Here is a 17,339-nt window from a genome sequence, read left to right as displayed (position 1 = left end):
TCTACTGTCTTTTCTTAGGCTGCAGAAAGTCTGACATTTTACAGAAGATTGGAAGGGCGGCACAATTGCCACAAGTGTACATGATTTTAGCGCCATTCTTCCATCTTTTTGACGTGGGCAGTTTTGACGTGGGGAGTGATGTACTGGGCAGATTAATCTGTCACAGCTCAGCACACATTCATTCTATCCTTTATAGTGAACACCATTTTATGACTCTGTTAATTGAGCTTTTAATTAGTGAAGAATCATTTTTCTGCCTACTTTTTTTTTTCAAACAATGGAAGATGGGTATAGCTCTACAACATCATAATGTTCTGTATTATGGTGTTATAGTGTCATTACACTATAATGCAGTAATAGTAGTTTAACAAAAAAGATAAAAGCAAGGCCATTTCTGGTCACCACCATTTTAGCAATATGGTTAACGGTGGTGACCAGAAAGGGTCGGTTTCGATCTTGTTTTAAAAATTTAGCAGTACTATATTATAGTATAACTGCTATAACATCACAGTACAGAACATTGTGTTGTTATAGTGCTGTAGCTGTCTTTCATTAAAAAAAATACTGACAGAAAAGTGCTAATTAAAAGATCAAGTAAAAATAATTATAAACAGGATCAATAAATGGTACCTACCACAAAGTTTATAATTAATGTATGCTGACCTTTGGCTGCACAGGTGAACTGGACCTTCCCCACCAACAGCAGCTGTGTCACATGCCCATTAGAGTGGGCAGATGTACACAAAGTATACATAGTGGGAGGTACACGTAGAAAAAGTGCAATACCTCCCAATAGTGTGGAAAGTCTAGTAACAATGGGTGCTTATTCTTATGTTGCTAAAATAGTGTGGCTTCAGTGGCTTCATCTCATGTCACTCCAGTAACACCTTTATTCAAGAAATTGTGTCGAATTGGCTAATGTGTGATCATTAATGTGTAATCCCCAAATCAGTGTGACAAAAATGGCAGACATTGGCCTTAGGAACTCAGATACTCAAAGGAACATGCAGGCAAAGCATAAACTTTGATAAAGGAGAACACTGTTTGGATTGATACATTAGCTGAAGCATTTAATAGTTGGGCAAATACAGAAAATCAACTAATAATTTTTTATCTATCTCCAGGGAATAAGCTAAAAAAAAAAAGCCTGGTCAATTATACTTCGGAATAGCTGCAAAGTAATCCTCTGGGTACGTGGCATTTCACTGGTGCTTTTTTCCTTAGCAAGTGTGGCATTTGTTTAAGCATTCCTGCCCAAGGGCTTTTTTCTTCTTTTTTTTTTTTAGGTGGCACACTTTCTACTGCTGGATAGAACTCATTTACCCTACAACAAAGGTTATGTGGTTTAGATGATTTTTGTTTCTCACAATGATCCAACGATATCAGTTCAGTTAGTCCCTGGTTTCAGCCAAACTGCTTCATCCTACCAGGTTTTCTGAATAAAAATATCTGGCCAAATTTTGTCCTAGCTTTTTGGAGCAAGATCCTGCTTTTGGTACACACATCTCTGCGTGTGTGAGTGTGTCTGTTGGAAGAGCATGCAAGATCAGTACTGTCTTCATTTTCACAATGGCTGGTGTGGAAAGCAATCATTGATTAGGAAGTAGCAGTGTAATCCCCATCCCCCCAAGACTTCTTTATTTTAAAACAATACTATTAAAAGTTTAGAGGATTCCTTATCCAAGAAACTGACTCTCTCATTTTATTTATTTATTTATTTCATTTCTATACCGCCCAACAGCCGAAGCTCTCTGGGCGGTTCACAAAAATTAAAACCAAACAACACACAATAAAACAATTTAAAATATATAGAACATATATATTTGATCTCATGATCAAATGCTACATAATGACTGGGTTCGAACCATCATGGGAGTAAAAGAAACCACCATGGCTTCTTCCCCCATGCATGTTGTGCATGCAACCACCATTTGCATAATTAGCCACGACACTATGCGGGTTGCTGTGTTGTCTGAATCCAGGGCAGTGGGGGTGGCTTCTTATCCGCCCTACAACCCATGGCTTGTAGTAGGGGTCGTAGGGTGGGTAAGAAGCCAGCCCTGCCATGCATCATGCCAAGTTCGGATGACACAGCAACCTGCGGGGTGTCACAGGTCATTATGCAGATGTGCAGCATGGTGAAAAGAAGTTGCAGTAGAGAAGAATGACATGCTTCAGAAAATGGTCTTAAGGCTTTGGGTGTTGTATGAGAGATGGAGGAAATTCTTAACCACCAAATTAATTAATCACCTGCTTAAAAGAACTCTCTCTTTCTATATAGTAGCCCCCCTTGTATTGGGGCTTTGCTGAGTTCTGGCCTTTGTGGATACATAAACAGAGTCCTTGTATGTCCACAATGGAAACAACAGTTTATTTAGATTTATAGTCCATCCCATCAAAAAGCTTGGGACAGGTAACCAAGCAGACAAGAACAGCCACCTCTTAACAAAAAAAAAAATGTTACTAATTCTACTGATCTACCCCCATCATCCTACCCTCTGAGCCCTAAAGGCCAGCCCAAGAAGATGGGTTCACAGTGTTACAAAAAGGTACGCAAGCTTGGCCCCCGGATCTGCAGTAGTTTCATGATTTACTTGTATTCTTCTTATCCATGCTGATGCATACTAAACTGAAGGCACTGTTTAAAACAATTGTAATGGGACACATGGGAGGAGATGGTCTCTTAAGGTAAGTCGGTTTGTACTGGAGAGTGCTGCACTTATTGCAAGTCATGACAAGTAAGTAAGTTCCAATAATACAAACATTTGCTTTCCCTTAACTGCTATGAAGTTTGCAGAGTGTAGCATTGTCAGGAAAAGACAAATCTCCATCTTTGGTACAGACTTTCTCAAACTATTTTTGACAATACAATAGTCTCTTGCAGGGTGTTCCTTCCGCTAAATTCTGGTTTAGTTTTTGTTTTCTTTTTGTGATCTGTAGCAAAGAGGAGAAACATTGCCCTAAGATGTTTGCTTTTAGCTATCCAATTATTTCATTTCTCTCCACACGCATTGCTGTTTCTATTAGACCCATAAAGACTTGTTCTAAATGGCGAAGGAACTCCTTAATGGAACAAATGAATATTTTATGATGGAAGTAATGCACAAGTCTCTTGTTACAGTAGGGGTAGTAATAATCTGACATCCAGTGGAAAGGAAAAGTGGTGGTGGTGATATTAGAGGGAAAGCAAATTAAATCTTTGCTCTTGATTTATAGAAATGTGTTCTCTGAAACAACAGTGTCAATAGTATTCTTCCATTACTTGGCATGCAGTATTACTGGCACATAAATATTTACAATGTGGACCAAGTAAATTATTTGTATACCTAATTTATACATGGCCAGCTGAGTAGCCTTGAGAAATTATTTGGAAGTTGCAAACATCATGATTTTTGTCCCAGAGGGTTAAATAGCTAAGGCACTATTGTAAGACAGTTTTATTTATCACAGAGTATATGCTATTTGAGATTATGTTAAACTCAAGAAATAAGAATTCATAAACTACTTGTGTGAAAATCTGAAGAGATTAAGGGCACAATCCTATGCATGTTTAGACAGAAAAAGGTTCCACAACTCCCAGCATTCCCCAGCCATCTATGCTGGGAATGCTGGGAGTTGTAGGACTTTTTTCTGACTAAACACACATAAGATTGAGCCCTAATAGAATGTGTATGGGGGATTGCATGGGGGGAGGCAGCCTAGGGCATGCATTTGCCTTTCAAGGTGTGTTTGATGGCAACATGCACAAGGGCGTTCTCTGTGGGAGTGTCCCACCTGTGAAACTCCCTGCCCCAAGAGGTTAGATAATCTCCCTCTTTGTTTATTTGTACCATTAAAAATATTTATGTATAAAAGAGAGTGCACAGGATGAACAAAGTGAAAACATGGAGGTCAGATGTAGGCATCGTAACACTGTATGTGATGGCCACACAAGTATAGTAGGAGCTGAATCAATTGGATGTTAGTTAGCAGTGTTACTGTAAAGCTGTTGTTGATAAAGTTGTCATTGGTAAAATTGGAGCTCAATGACAGGGCATATGTTTTGCATACAGAAAGTCCCAGGTTCAATCCTTGGCATCTCGAGTCAAAGGATTTAGGGTTGCAGCACTTGGAAAGATCCCTGCATAAGACCTTGGAGAGTAGCTACCACTTAGAATAGACATTACTGGGTTAGATAGACAAATGGTCTGGGTCATATAAGGCAGTTCCTTAAACACCAGGAAAAGGATTTTCATTTTGGTGGATAGCTCAGTTACAACATTGACTTAGTGTGCTGCAGCAGCAAAGAAACCAATTTCTGTACCGTGCATTATTAGGAAAGAGGTTGACCATAGAACACTCAATATAATAATGCCGTCATAGGCACCTGTGATGCAGCCACATCTGGAATATTGTGGGCTGTTCTGGTCACCCATCTCAAAGGACATTGCAGAGCTGGTAAAGGTGCAGAAAAAGGCAATCAAAATCATCAAGGGATTAGAGCATCTTCTTTTCAAGGAAAAGTTAATAGCACTGGGACTCTGTCATTCAGAAAAAAAGATGACTAAGTTGGGGACACGATAGTGGTTCATAAAAAAATCCGTAGTGTGGAGAATGGGAGAAAAATGTACAATACTAGAACTTGGGGGCATCCAATGAAAGACAGACAAGTGAAAGGAATTCTTCACACAGTGTCTAATTAAACTGGGGGGGGGGGGTAATGAATTCCATCAATGTGCTGAATGCATGCTCCATGATCATGGTCCATGATCATCATGGATTGTTTATACCATAAAACTCACTATGAAGTTTCTGGTCTCAAACTGTCAGACTCGACTAAATCTCACTCCACAAGGGGAGTGTCTACTTTGACAGCCTTTGGGTGAGGGATTTTGTTACCAGACCTCTGTAAGGCTGTGACATGGGCAAAGCCTTCTATGTTTCTTACACACTACAGGCTCGACATTTGAGCATGACAGGACTGTGTCAAGGAGCACTCTTGCTGCCTCTTACAGTCCCCTCCAATAGCCAACTCAAGACACAGACTAAAAGGATTCTTTCCAAGGCTTTATTCATTTTACAACTTAATGTCTCTTTCAGATGCTAATCATCAGCGACTAAGCAAAGAACTGCACTGGGGTAGTTAGCAGAGTAGCCTAAGCTCCAGGTAAGGCAGTTGGTCCCCGTTTGAAGGAGGAGGGCGAGAAGACTCTGAACTTATGGGCTATGGAGAGGTCCTCCCTCTTACCCTTCGGTCCTCGGGACGCGACCGCTGTTTTAGCGCCAAGCAAGCAGAGCACCTCCTCTCGGCACCTTCCATCTGGCACCACTCAATGCGTCTGCGCCGAGCGTCCAGCAAGGCTCCATCCCCTGCTCTCTCGCTGCCAGGGTCACTATCTCTCTCAGGAATGCCTGTGACAGATGAGCGAGCTCCTCTCCCACAGGTTGTTGCTCTTCCTCAGAATCAGAACTGCTCTGGGGCTCTATGGGCTCAGTTTCCACCCTGACAGACTGTCAGTTTGGTTGGGCCGTGTTGCCATTGATCCTGCAGTGAGACACTGCTACACACCTACCCACTTCCGGTAAGTTAGCTTGCTAATCGCCCATATGTGTGATGCACAGATACCAGGAAGAAGAAAGGCAGGTTGCTTACCTGTAACTGTAGTTCTTCGAGCAATCATCTGTGCATTCACACAACCCACCCACAGTTCCTGCTTCTGTATCAATGATGATATTGATCTTCATATGGAGGTGTGATGTTGCCCTCAGATCTGAGGCTGTATTAAGTGGTCTCAAGGAACTGAGGGGCTGGGCAGAAACCTGCTAAGGACAATGTAAAGTAGGATGGTGGGGGAGGGTTCCCATGAAAACAATTCTCAGCTATAGAAGTTTCCCAAATTGAGGCTCGTATAACCTTTTCCTTTCGGGATGAATTTGATTTGTATTGGACTGGGGGGAAAGGTACTATTGTATTCTAACACAATCTCTGGGATTAAATTGTATCAGGGGTTTTATGGGTTTTTTAAAGTTCATTTTAGACCATTGTGTTCTGCTTCATTTGTAAGATGTGGAAGAAGGTTGCATTACATAAAGGGTTATTCTTGTTTGAATTATAAATATTGACACTAATCATGTAGCATGCATTGGTTACCATAGAGCCTTTTCTGTACACCAAGTGATAAATATATAGTTTTTCTAAAAATTATTCTATGCATGCATATACCACCCTTCAACCATTTGGTTCCCAGGGCCGTTCACAACAGGATAGTTAACAACAACAGCATAAAATCAGAATAAAAGCAGACAATAAAAATAAAAGCAGCAGCTGAAAGTGATTCAAGCTCAGAGCTTTAAAAGCCTAAGGGCTCAAGGCTATGCATGCATGCTGAGATGGAAGAAAAGTCCTACAACTCCCAGCATTCCCCATGCTGGCTGGGGAATGCTGGGAGTTGTAGGACTTTTTTCTGTATAAATATGCATAGGATTGCATCCTAAAAGAACAAAGAGGTCCTTGCCTGGCACCAAAAAGATAGCAGTGAGTGAGTGTTGGGCCTCTCTGGGAAGGGAATTCCACAAACAGACTGCCAATACTAAAAAGGCCCTCTCCTGGCTGCTGGCTGCCTTACTTCATATGGCAGAGGTACCTGGAGGAGAGCTATGCTTGATGTAGGGATGGCAGAGAATTCCGTCACGGATCTCGGTGAGGCTGAATGCCAGTGCATTCAGCCCCCCGAAATCTGTGGCAGAACGGCCTGCCCCCCCACGGATCCCCCCCGGGACGAGACTTACCTGGGGCGGATCTTCCGGGTGGTGGCAGCTCCAGTGGCGGCTGCGGCGGCTGGTCTTCCGACCGGCTGCCGCCGCCGCCATTTGCAGTTTTTTTTTTTTTTTTACAGAGACATGATAGGCTACGTAAGTTTTTATGTAGCCTAAAACATCTGGGTAAAAAAAAAAAAAAAGCATACGCAAATGGCGGCGGCTACGGCCGCCGTCATTTGCGTATGCGGTTTTTTGTTTTTTAAAACGACTGGGTAGCCTAAAACGACTGGGTTAAAAAAATTTTTAAAAAAGTGTACGCAAATGGCGGCGGCTACGGCCGCTGCCATTTGCGTTCCTTATTTTGGGCCGTCTTAGTCTACGTAAATATTTTCATAGACTAAGACGGCAAAAATAAGGAATGCAAATGGCGGCGGCTGTAGCCACCGCCATTTGTGTATGTGGTTCCCCCCCCCCCCCCCAGAGCCCTCCGCGGCCGGAAATCCGGCTGCGGATGGCTCTGGCCTGGCTGGGCCTGGCCAGCTGCTCTGCTGAGCTGCTGCGGAGCACAGCTGGCCACGGAGGATTCTGGGGGGGAGGAATGGGGTGCCTCCCCCCCCGTCGAGGATTCCGGGGGGAGGGACGGAACGCCTCCGCCCCCAATCAACATAATCCGTGAACAGCAAGTGACTTTCGTACATCCCTAGGTTGATGATTTTAACACATGGCCAGGCTGAAGTGGAGACAGGCATTTGTATTCCCAAGCCATGTAGAGCTTTAAAGGTCACCCCATACCCCAACCTTGAGTTGTTCTGAGGAACAGTCTGCCTACCAGTTAAGCTCTTTAAGTACTGGTGTAATATGGTCCCAACGCCCAGTACCAGGTGTATTCTGGCAGCTGTATTCTGAACTAACTAATTTTTGAGAAGTCTTTAAAGGTAGCCCCATATACACTGTCATTTCTAGTTTGTTACCAGGACATGGATAGCTGTGGGCTATTTCTGTCCAGGAGAGGCTGCAGCTGGCCCTCCAGCTCTTTAAATACAGACTGACACTAAGGATGGAAGCAAGTACTAATGAGAACAGGGTGAGAAGGGGGGCAGGAGGACTAAATATGCTTAACTATTGCGTGACAAAACTAGTTGCTTGTTTTTTTATTTACAAACTCTTTAAAAATAGAACAAAACTGATGCAATGTAAACTGACTTTGTATTGAGGGATTAAGATGTTGGTACTAAACGTTATGTGGCAATTGGCTCATTATTGGTATATCTCAAAATCAGCCTTCCCCAACCTGGTGCCCTCCAGATGCGTTGGACTGCAACTTCCATAATTCCCAACCACTATAGCCATTGGCTGCTCTAAATGGTTTCTCCTAGTATTAACACCCACATCAGTTAAGATCGTTTGATTAGGTCTGGCTCCATTTACCATGATTACAGGAGATAAAGCCACTAATGGCTAGGAGCAGGATTTTTTCTAGGGAAGTACGGGCTGTGTAAAATCTTCTCCGTCTGATTTGCGGATTGTCAGGTGCCATTTGTTGTGTTGGCCACCCACAGATGGATGCAAGTATTTTTTTTTTCGTCATGTGGAAAAATACGCAAATAGTTATGTAAATATTTACATAAGTATTGACATAATTTACCTTAGTACATAACATTTAGCGTATTGTCCCCCATTCATTCAACATTTCCTCAGCAGAAACTTAATGTATTTTCCTACAAATTTATATGCATAAATTTTGGGAAAGTAAAAAAATCATCTGAAAGTCCACAGATTCCGTGCAACCTGAGGGGGTTGCTCCGCAGCGGATTCCGCAGGTTGGATTCTTAGAAATCCGAGCTCATTTTAGTCTGTCTCGAATTTCTCCAGCATCCCTAATTTTTACTGCAATTGTCCTGCTGATCTGGAATAATCTCCCTTTATGCCACTCAGGACTAGGTCCTTCCTTCCAGAAGGGTGGCAAGATCTACCTATTTCAGGTGGCTTTTGGAGAATGACTTGATGGGCATCTCCTCTGAATGTGATTATGGTATTTGTAGTAATGTATTTTTGTCTTTTAATTATAGTTCTATATTGTCTTACATGTTTACATGAACTGCATTGAGCCTAGGAAAGGTAATAAATAACTAAATAAAGTTGTATTGCACAGATGGAAGTATTCCTCTGGAGGTTCCTTATCCCAAAGATATTGGGAGAAACATGTCTATGCCTTTTAACAACAACTGTGTTATAATTTTTGCATTTAATCAGCCTTTGAATATGAAAGTAAAATTGTTCTTAAGCTCCTAAGACTTTAACTAAAAAAGGAAAGAATGTGCCTTCTAAATACCTCCTCATGTTTGGAAGCATGCCATCACATTTATTTATTTATTTATTTATTACATTTATATCCCACCTTGCTTCCATCATGGAACTCAAGGTGGCTACATGCAGTATCCAGGTGGTCTCACACTGACCAGTCCCAGACCTGCTTAGCTTTAGCAAGGTGGCTGCCTCATGTGCCTTCAGACCATGTCCTGGAACCAGCAAATCCTTTTCCTTCTTCCATTCTAAATAAAGCATTCATAGAACACAAACCTTGTTGTTGTTGCAAAGTCAAATTATTGTTTAGATCAAGTAAGCACTCCAGAGCCTTTGGTACTTAGGGCTGGATGTGCCCGATCTCGTCTGATCTTGGAAGCTAAGCAGGGTCAGCCCTGGTTAGTACTTGGATGGGGGACTGCCTGGGAATCAGGCTTCCTGCACTGAGCAGGGGGTTGGACTCGATGGTATTGTAGGCCCCTTCCAACCCTATGATTTTATGACATCTGCTTTTTGAAAAAAAATAATTCTGTGAGCAGGTGGAGTTGCATTTTTTTTTTTAAACGATTATTAGTGCAGTTTATCTTTAAAGAATGAACCTGCATGTGCCACCCCACGCGCAGCTCTCAGATGGCAACATCTATACTCAAGGAGGGTGACTTGGAATATTTTTTCTTCTATTTGTTGCAAGCAACCCAGGATACTCCACATGCCTTTATGTGCCCGTTTCCATGAGAGCAGGATCAGAGTCCAAATTAATATCTAAGGGAGATGCTAAAGGCACCATTCTGTCTGAAGGTGATTCATTTATGTCTGGGGATCTGTTTGCTCTGGAATTATTAGTATTTTGCACCAGATATTAATCTGAGTCCATTCAGGAGATGATATTTATGTAATTATGACAATGATTGCATGATAGCCTGGTCATTGTGAACCTTGCATCACATACTGACTCACTGGCAGCAGAGGACACCCCCCCACACACACACCTTCATGTTAAGATGCTATGAAAATGGGTAACGGGTTGTCTGCATCCACCTTTGGAAGCCCCCATCAGCTGTTTTGCGTAGCCACCTCTAAAGTAGCTGAAAGTGGTTCTGTTTATGCACAGTATCATTATTATTGCTAACTACCCCCGGGCCTTGCTTGAGACCCCCCATGCATTTTGAGGCATCACATTTCTTCAAATATGGCCCTTAAAAATGTTTTGCTTTTGGCTTACACTGGATATGCACCAGCCTCCTAGCAACTGAACTTTGATGTAGCAAGTATTTGGCCCCTCTTTCAGTGCTTCCCTCCTCCCCATTGACCTATTTTATCCTAACAAACTGGTGAAGATAGGTCAACCTGAGAGAGAAGAACTAGTCCAAGCACACCACACTCACTGGTGGCTGGCTACGTTGTGCCAAGAAATGGAGGGCAGCAAGGCTGGATCAGTAGATCCAGTAGTCCTTGTTGGCTGGTCTCAGCCTATTCCCACTACCAGGAGCTAGAGGAGGCATTATTGGCAAAGGTGATGGTGTGGTAATTTCTGGTTCATAAGGGTCATGAGCAGCAAACGGTGACTGTTTCAAAGACCTGTTTATTCTGCTATTATCTTGCAACAGAAGATTATAGATTGCTGTAATGATTTAGTATGCCAAGATTACCTGCTCAATCCAGTGTGTTCTAGCTGTTATGAGCACCAGATTTCTTAAAAGAACTACTCAAGTTCATCCTAGGACAGGAAGTGAAAAATGCCGTGTCTTCTTTGCTCACTGTTCTTCCATGGTTAAATCCATAAAAGTAGAATTTTAGATCCAGGAGGGACCCCACAGAGTATTTAGTTACACATTCTACAGTGATGGAGAACACACTCTTCCTGAAAAGTTGATATATGCTCCCTTTCTTTTTGATTTGAAAAACTGGAATTTTCCTGCCCCTTAATCTATTCTTGAGAATAAATAAACACATTCCTGTCAGTCTTTTCTCCATAATGAATTGTCTTCTAGTCTTCTTACCAGCCTTGTAGATCTTTCCTGAATTTCCTGTTGACAACTTTTCTTGCATTGTCTTCTGGAATGGCCTATACAGCATTAAGAACAATAGTACAATTCCAAACCATAGGCTAAGCTATATTAACAGAAGCACATTAAGTGACATAGGCATTGACTTCTTCTGCTGCAGCATTGTATCAGTTTATTATTGCAGATAACTCTGAGTGAGTAATGCTTCCCCCCCTTCATATGATCCTACTCATTTTGATTTAATTTTCTTTTCTATAGTATTCGATATTTTATTGGTATCAGTCCAGCTCTATCAAAGTTGCTTGTGAATCCAAAGATTGGCAAGTTGAGTTAGATACATTGCAAACCTGATATTGTTCTGCCTGTATTGAATTGTTTTAAGCAGTGTGAATCAATACAGTGGTTTTAAATGCCTGTAAACTTTACAGTAAAATTAGAAGACAGTGCCATTTCCCAAGAGATACTTGGTTCTAATTTATTCTCAGCTGAATGGATATTTGAAAAGCGTGGAAGTTGCTTATCCAGCAAGTTTTATTAAAATGGGTTGAAAAGTGCTTTCAGTGATGCTACCTTTCAGTGATGCTAAAGTAGCAATTTGAATAGCAAAGAATGCAATCAATTGGGAGGTATGTACATTTGTGTTTTGTAGGTCTCATTGAAATGAATACGTTTGGGGCAATTGGACTTATGCAGGAGAACACTTAGTGGATTGTACCCCAAGTTTCTGATCTTACCCATATTGGCTTTAGTAAACTATTTCTGTTCCGCAACTGAGCTCTTGTAAATACTAACCAATTTTGCTTTTTGACAGTTTACTTTTCAACATTTATGTTCCTCCTCAATTGCCAAATGATTGTGAATTTAAAGTCTTGTGATCTTTCTGTGAGCATATGGGGCAAGCGAAAAATAACGAAGGCTACTTCATCATACGTTCTTACTGGACCCGCTTTGGGGATTGGGTGGTTCCCCATCTTCCATTCTTAACACTTTGTCTTGTTCTTGTGTTCTTTGTTTCAGATCTCCAGCTTGGTATCCACTGATCAATTTCAGTTATACATGCGGTTGAAATTTGAAAGAGGTATGGCTTTTACATTAAGCTACGGGGTTAATGCCAAATACACTTATATAATTAAACTCACAAAATAGTAAAGAACGTCTAGGAAGATTTACTAGGTGAACTATCCCATCTCAGTGGATTTACTAGACCAGCCTTCCCCAACCTGGTGGCCTCCAGATGTGTTGGACTGAGAGATGCTGGGAGTAGCAGTCCAACACATCTGCAGGTCACCAGGTTGGGGAAGGCTGTACTAAACTGACAGAGCAATCCTATACCTGTCTACACAGAACTAAGTCCTATTAAGTTAATTAGGGCTTATTCTCCAGTGAATGGGTATAGGATTGCAGCCTAAATAAATGTGTTTTGATTTTTTTGTTGAGGATGTTCAAACATTGGCATTGTTCATATTCCTACATTTCCCTTTTTACATCATAGGGTCTTGAATGCATTCATTTCCTTTGCTAGAATGTGTTCAGTGGAGCCATGCTGGAAGTGGCTTTGGGGCATAGTGGGTGGCCAGGGATAGTATGCCCATATGTGGTTGTCTTGATCTTTCTCTAGACTTTGTGTCAGTTAACCCAACATGAACAAACTAGCTCTGCTCTGCATGGCCATGCTTGCAGAGATTGTGGGCCACTCTTGACTCTATGTGAAAGATGTTCATTTGTTTCATGTATCTGTTTCTTTGGCACAGGGAGAAAGGGTTAACCCCTGCTCCCTACCTGCCCTGTCATCAAACATTAGCTGTGCTGCTATTTAAATGTTAAAAAACAGATATGTGAAATGCACTCACACATTTCACATAACATCTAGTTAGGTTATTTTATACCTAGAATCTCCTGCTGGGATAACTGATATGATTCCACAGCACCTCCTCACTGAGGTGAAAGAAAAGTCCATCTTGCTCCATCAGTGCTTCTAAGGAAAGAAATGTTTAGTAACCTTTTAGAACTGATAAAAACTCTGGGCTAGATTTATCTTTTAAAAAAAGACAAGAAAAGAAAGGTAGGAGAATGTCTCTTGCATCAAATTGTGTCCATCATAGCAAATATTGCTGTACCATCTGTCTGATGCCTCTGCACTGGATAAGCAAGACATATCATGCTATACAATGTTTCTATCTTGGTGGAAATCATTCTGCCATCCAATTACAGATTTGAAAAGGAAGTAAGAAAAGGCAGTTTTTAATTCTCTCTTTTCTAGAAAATATCAATGGTTACAGAGCTAGGTACATTAGACAATGTTTCTTGATTTACTTTTCAGTGCAGTATATTCACGCTTAAAGAAAAAGCTGCTCATAAGCTGTTGTGAATCTTAGGTCACTATTTGACCGAAGCCGAAAGCATCCACAATTTGATTTCTGAAGCCAGTGGGGTGGAGACTGAGGCCAAATATGAATAGAAAAAAGGCAAACTAGGTACAAAAAGTTAAAATGTGATTTTTAATAAACATTTTCAGAAGTGCATTTGGATCCGCTCAGAACCTGGTGTCCCTCCCCTGACTGTCAGACCGTGTGCCAAATTGAACCAAGTGAATCTGGATTACCACTGCCTGTAAAATGTCAGGCTTGCTATTTGACATTCTGTTCATCATGCAAAGAACCTTGGCATCTGGAGAGATCCTGCCTGGAAGGCCATCTTATTGTAGTACCAAACGAGCAAGGGTAAGAGTAGGATTTGCCTGGGTGATGCACATTTTCCATATTGTTGTAATTGCCATAAATGCTACTTTAGTCATAAATACAATTTTAGCATTAAATAAATCTGCTGCCTGATATCTGGGGGGGGGCAGGAGCAGAGGGGGTGCACAAGAGCATTTTAAACAGAATGCCGGGACATATCCAGATGGATTTAGCTCAGGGATTTGATATGCTGTTTCAGCACTTCTGATTCCTGATGTCTGGTTCCATGGGTGCTTCAGGTCATGCTGGCTTCCTGTTGGTCCCAAATTCCTGTTGGGATTATTGTTGCTAGTCCACATGGCCAACTCCTTGTGAGTGCATGTTTTGGTTGTGTGCTGCAGCACCAGTTGACAGTATATGGGAAGTTGCTGTCTGGATATAACCCATGCAGTGTAATAAGGAATTTACTAAGAACTGCTTTGCCCTTTATGAGAAAGCAGTGATAGAAAATATGTGATTCACCTGCACATCCTCTCTTTGCACTTCCAGCAAGAATGCTAGGGGGGTGGGGGCAGAGAGGAGAGGCAGATGTATGTACAGACCTCCCATTTCTCCAGTGGAAGAGTTGTTTGAATTCCATTTTTGCACAATACTTGGATGTATATAAACAGTGCATGAATGGCTTGGCCATTTCCTATGGATGCACATGTTTATGTAAATGCATGGAGTAAGGATGTTTTAAACATCATGGTTGCTCCATAGAGTGCTGCCATGGGGTAGTGCTTTTCTGTTGCCTTATATGGAGGCTAAGATACTTAAATTGGCCCAGATCTATCCAGGAAACTCTGCCCATCGCATGACCAGACAGCACTCATAAGCCCTTATGTTGAACTACCACCTTTCACAGGTTTTTCCGTCCACTTTTCTAGAGCACTTACCAGGACCGACGCAGAAGCTCCAATTAAACAGTGCCCAGTTTGCCGGATCCATATTGAGCGGAATGAAGGCTGTGCTCAAATGATGTGTAAGAACTGCAAGCACACATTTTGCTGGTACTGTTTACAAAACCTGGATGTAAGTGACCTATGACAAAGAGTTTGGGGCAGGAATTTTACAGGGTGTTGCCCTATAGTTCCTTAACACTTGTTGTAAAGCAGAATATTACACTTGTAACCCTTGAAGTTGGTCCGGAAGCTGCAGGCAGTGCAGAATATGGCTCCCTGGCTCTTGCCACTCCGTATCACCATGTAATACCTCTGCTGAAGGCTCTGCATTGGCTGCCCATCTGCTACCAGGCCATGTTTAAGGTTGTTGTTGTTGTTGTTGTTCAGTCGTTCAGTCGTGTCCGACTCTTCGTGACCCCATGGACCATAGCATGCCAGGCCTTCCTGTCCTGCGCTCTCTCCCGGAGCGTGCTCAGGTTCATATTCATTGCATCGGTGATACTATCTAGCCATCTCATCCTCTGCTGTCCCCTTCTCCTTTTGCCTTCAGTCTTTCCCAGCATCAGAGTCTTTTCCAAAGAGTTTTCTCTTCGCATTAGGTGGCCACAATATTTGAGCTTCATCTTCAGTATCTGTCCTTCCAATGAGCACTCAGGATTGATTTCCTTTAGGATGGACTGATTTGACCTCCTTGCAGTCCAGGGGACTCGTAAGAGTCTTCTCCAGCACCACAGTTCGAAAGCATCAATTTTTCGGTGCTCAGTCTTCCTTATAGTCCAGCTCTCACAGCCATACATTACTACTGGGAAAACCATAGCTTTGATGAGACGGACCTTTGTCAGCAAGGTGATGTCTCTGCTTCTTACTATGCTGTCTAGGTTTGCCATAGCTTTCCTCCCAAGGAGCAAGCGTCTTTTAATTTCATGGCTACAGTCACCGTCTGTGGTGATCTTGGAGCCCAAGAAAATAAAATCTGTCACTGCTTCCATTTCTTCCCCTTCTATATGCCAGGAAGTGATGGGGCCAGATGCCATGATCTTAGTTTTTTTAATGTTTATTTATTTATTGCATTTATACCCCGCCTTTCTCCCTCTCGCAAGGAACTCAAGGCGGCTTACATTATCCTCCTCCTCACCGTTGTATCTTCACAACAACAACCCTGTGAGGTAGGTTGGGCTGAGAGTCTGTGACTGGCCCAAAGTCACCCAGTGAGCTTCCATGGCCAAGTGGGGACTAGAACCCGGATCTCCCGGCTCCCAGTCCGTCACTCTCACCACTACACTACACTGGCTCTCAATGTTGAGTTTCAAACCAGCTTTTGCACTCTCCTCTTTCACCCTCAACGAGAGGCTCTTTAGATCCTCTTTGCTTTCTGCCATTAGGGTGGTATCGTCTGCATATCGGAGGTTGTTGATAATTCTCCCAGCAATCTTAATTCCGACCTGTGATTCATCCAACCCGGCGTTTCTCATGATGTACTCTGCATACAAGTTAAATAAGCAGGGTTACAATATGCAGCCTTGTTGTACTCCTTTCCCAATTTTGAACCAATCAGTTGTCCCATGTCTGGTTCTTACTGTTGCTTCTTGACCCTCGTACAGGTTTCTCAGGAGACAGGTAAAGTGGTCTGGTACTCCCATCACTTTAAGAATTTGCCACAGTTTGTTGTGATCCACACAATCAAAGGCATAGTCAATGAAGCAGAAATAGATGTTTTTCTGGAATTCTCTTGCTTTCTCCATGATGCAGCGAATGTTGGCGATTTGATCTCTAGTTCCTCTGCCTCTTCGAAACCCAGCTTGTACTTCCGGTAGTTCTCGGTTCGCATACTGCTGAAGCCTAGCTTGTAGGATTTTGAGCATCACCTTGCTGGCATGTGAAATGAGCGCAATTGTGCGGTAGTTTGAACACTCTTTGGCGTTGCCCTTCTTTGGAATTGGAATGTAAACTGACCTTTTCCAGTCTTGTGGCCACTGTTGAGTGTTCCAAATTTGTTGGCATATTGAGTGCAGCACTTTAACAGCATCATCTTTTAGGATTTTAAACAGATCAGCTGGAATACTGTCATCTCCGCTAGCTTTGTTGTTACTAATGCTTCCTAAGGCCCACTTGACTTCACTCTCGAGGATGTCCGGCTCAAGTTCAGTGACTGCACTATCATGGCTATCAGGGACATTCCGATCTTTCCTGTATAGTTCTTCTGTGTATTCTTTCCACCTCTTCTTAATCTCATCTGCTTCTGTTAGGTCCCTGCCTTCTTTGACCTTTATCATGCCCTTCTTTGGAATTGGAATGTAAACTGACCTTTTCCAGTCTTGTGGCCACTGTTGAGTGTTCCAAATTTGTTGGCATATTGAGTGCAGCACTTTAACAGCATCATCTTTTAGGATTTTAAACAGATCAGCTGGAATACTGTCATCTCCGCTAGCTTTGTTGTTACTAATGCTTCCTAAGGCCCACTTGACTTCACTCTCTAGGATGTCCGGCTCAAGTTCAGTGACTGCACTATCATGGCTATCAGGGACATTCCGATCTTTCCTGTATAGTTCTTCTGTGTATTCTTTCCACCTCTTCTTAATCTCATCTGCTTCTGTTAGGTCCCTGCCTTCTTTGACCTTTATCATGCCCGTCTTTGCACAAAACGTTCCCTTGAGATCTCCAATTTTCTT

General features: G+C 42.3%; 1 protein-coding gene across 12 annotated transcripts in view; it reads left to right on the top strand.

The window, feature by feature from the left end:
- The window catches only part of RNF144B (ring finger protein 144B), a 129,071-nt gene that overhangs the window by 102,604 nt on the left and 9,128 nt on the right, over positions 1–17,339 (top strand). For all 12 annotated transcript variants that reach the window (XM_084850171.1, XM_084850172.1, XM_084850176.1 and 9 more), the window contains 3 exons: positions 12,066–12,126; positions 13,564–13,768; positions 14,656–14,800. In XM_084850171.1, the coding sequence (XP_084706297.1) occupies positions 12,066–12,126; positions 13,564–13,768; positions 14,656–14,800 (411 nt within the window). The remainder of the gene's footprint in view (positions 1–12,065; positions 12,127–13,563; positions 13,769–14,655; positions 14,801–17,339) is intronic.

This window comes from Heloderma suspectum, chromosome 4 (genome assembly GCF_057233095.1).
Source record: "Heloderma suspectum isolate Gila_16-S chromosome 4, 16-S_ref, whole genome shotgun sequence".
In the NCBI taxonomy this organism is placed as follows: Eukaryota; Metazoa; Chordata; class Lepidosauria; order Squamata; family Helodermatidae; genus Heloderma; species Heloderma suspectum.
The sequence above is the reverse complement of the archived record's forward strand: the minus strand, read 5'-3'. Positions and strand labels throughout refer to the sequence as shown.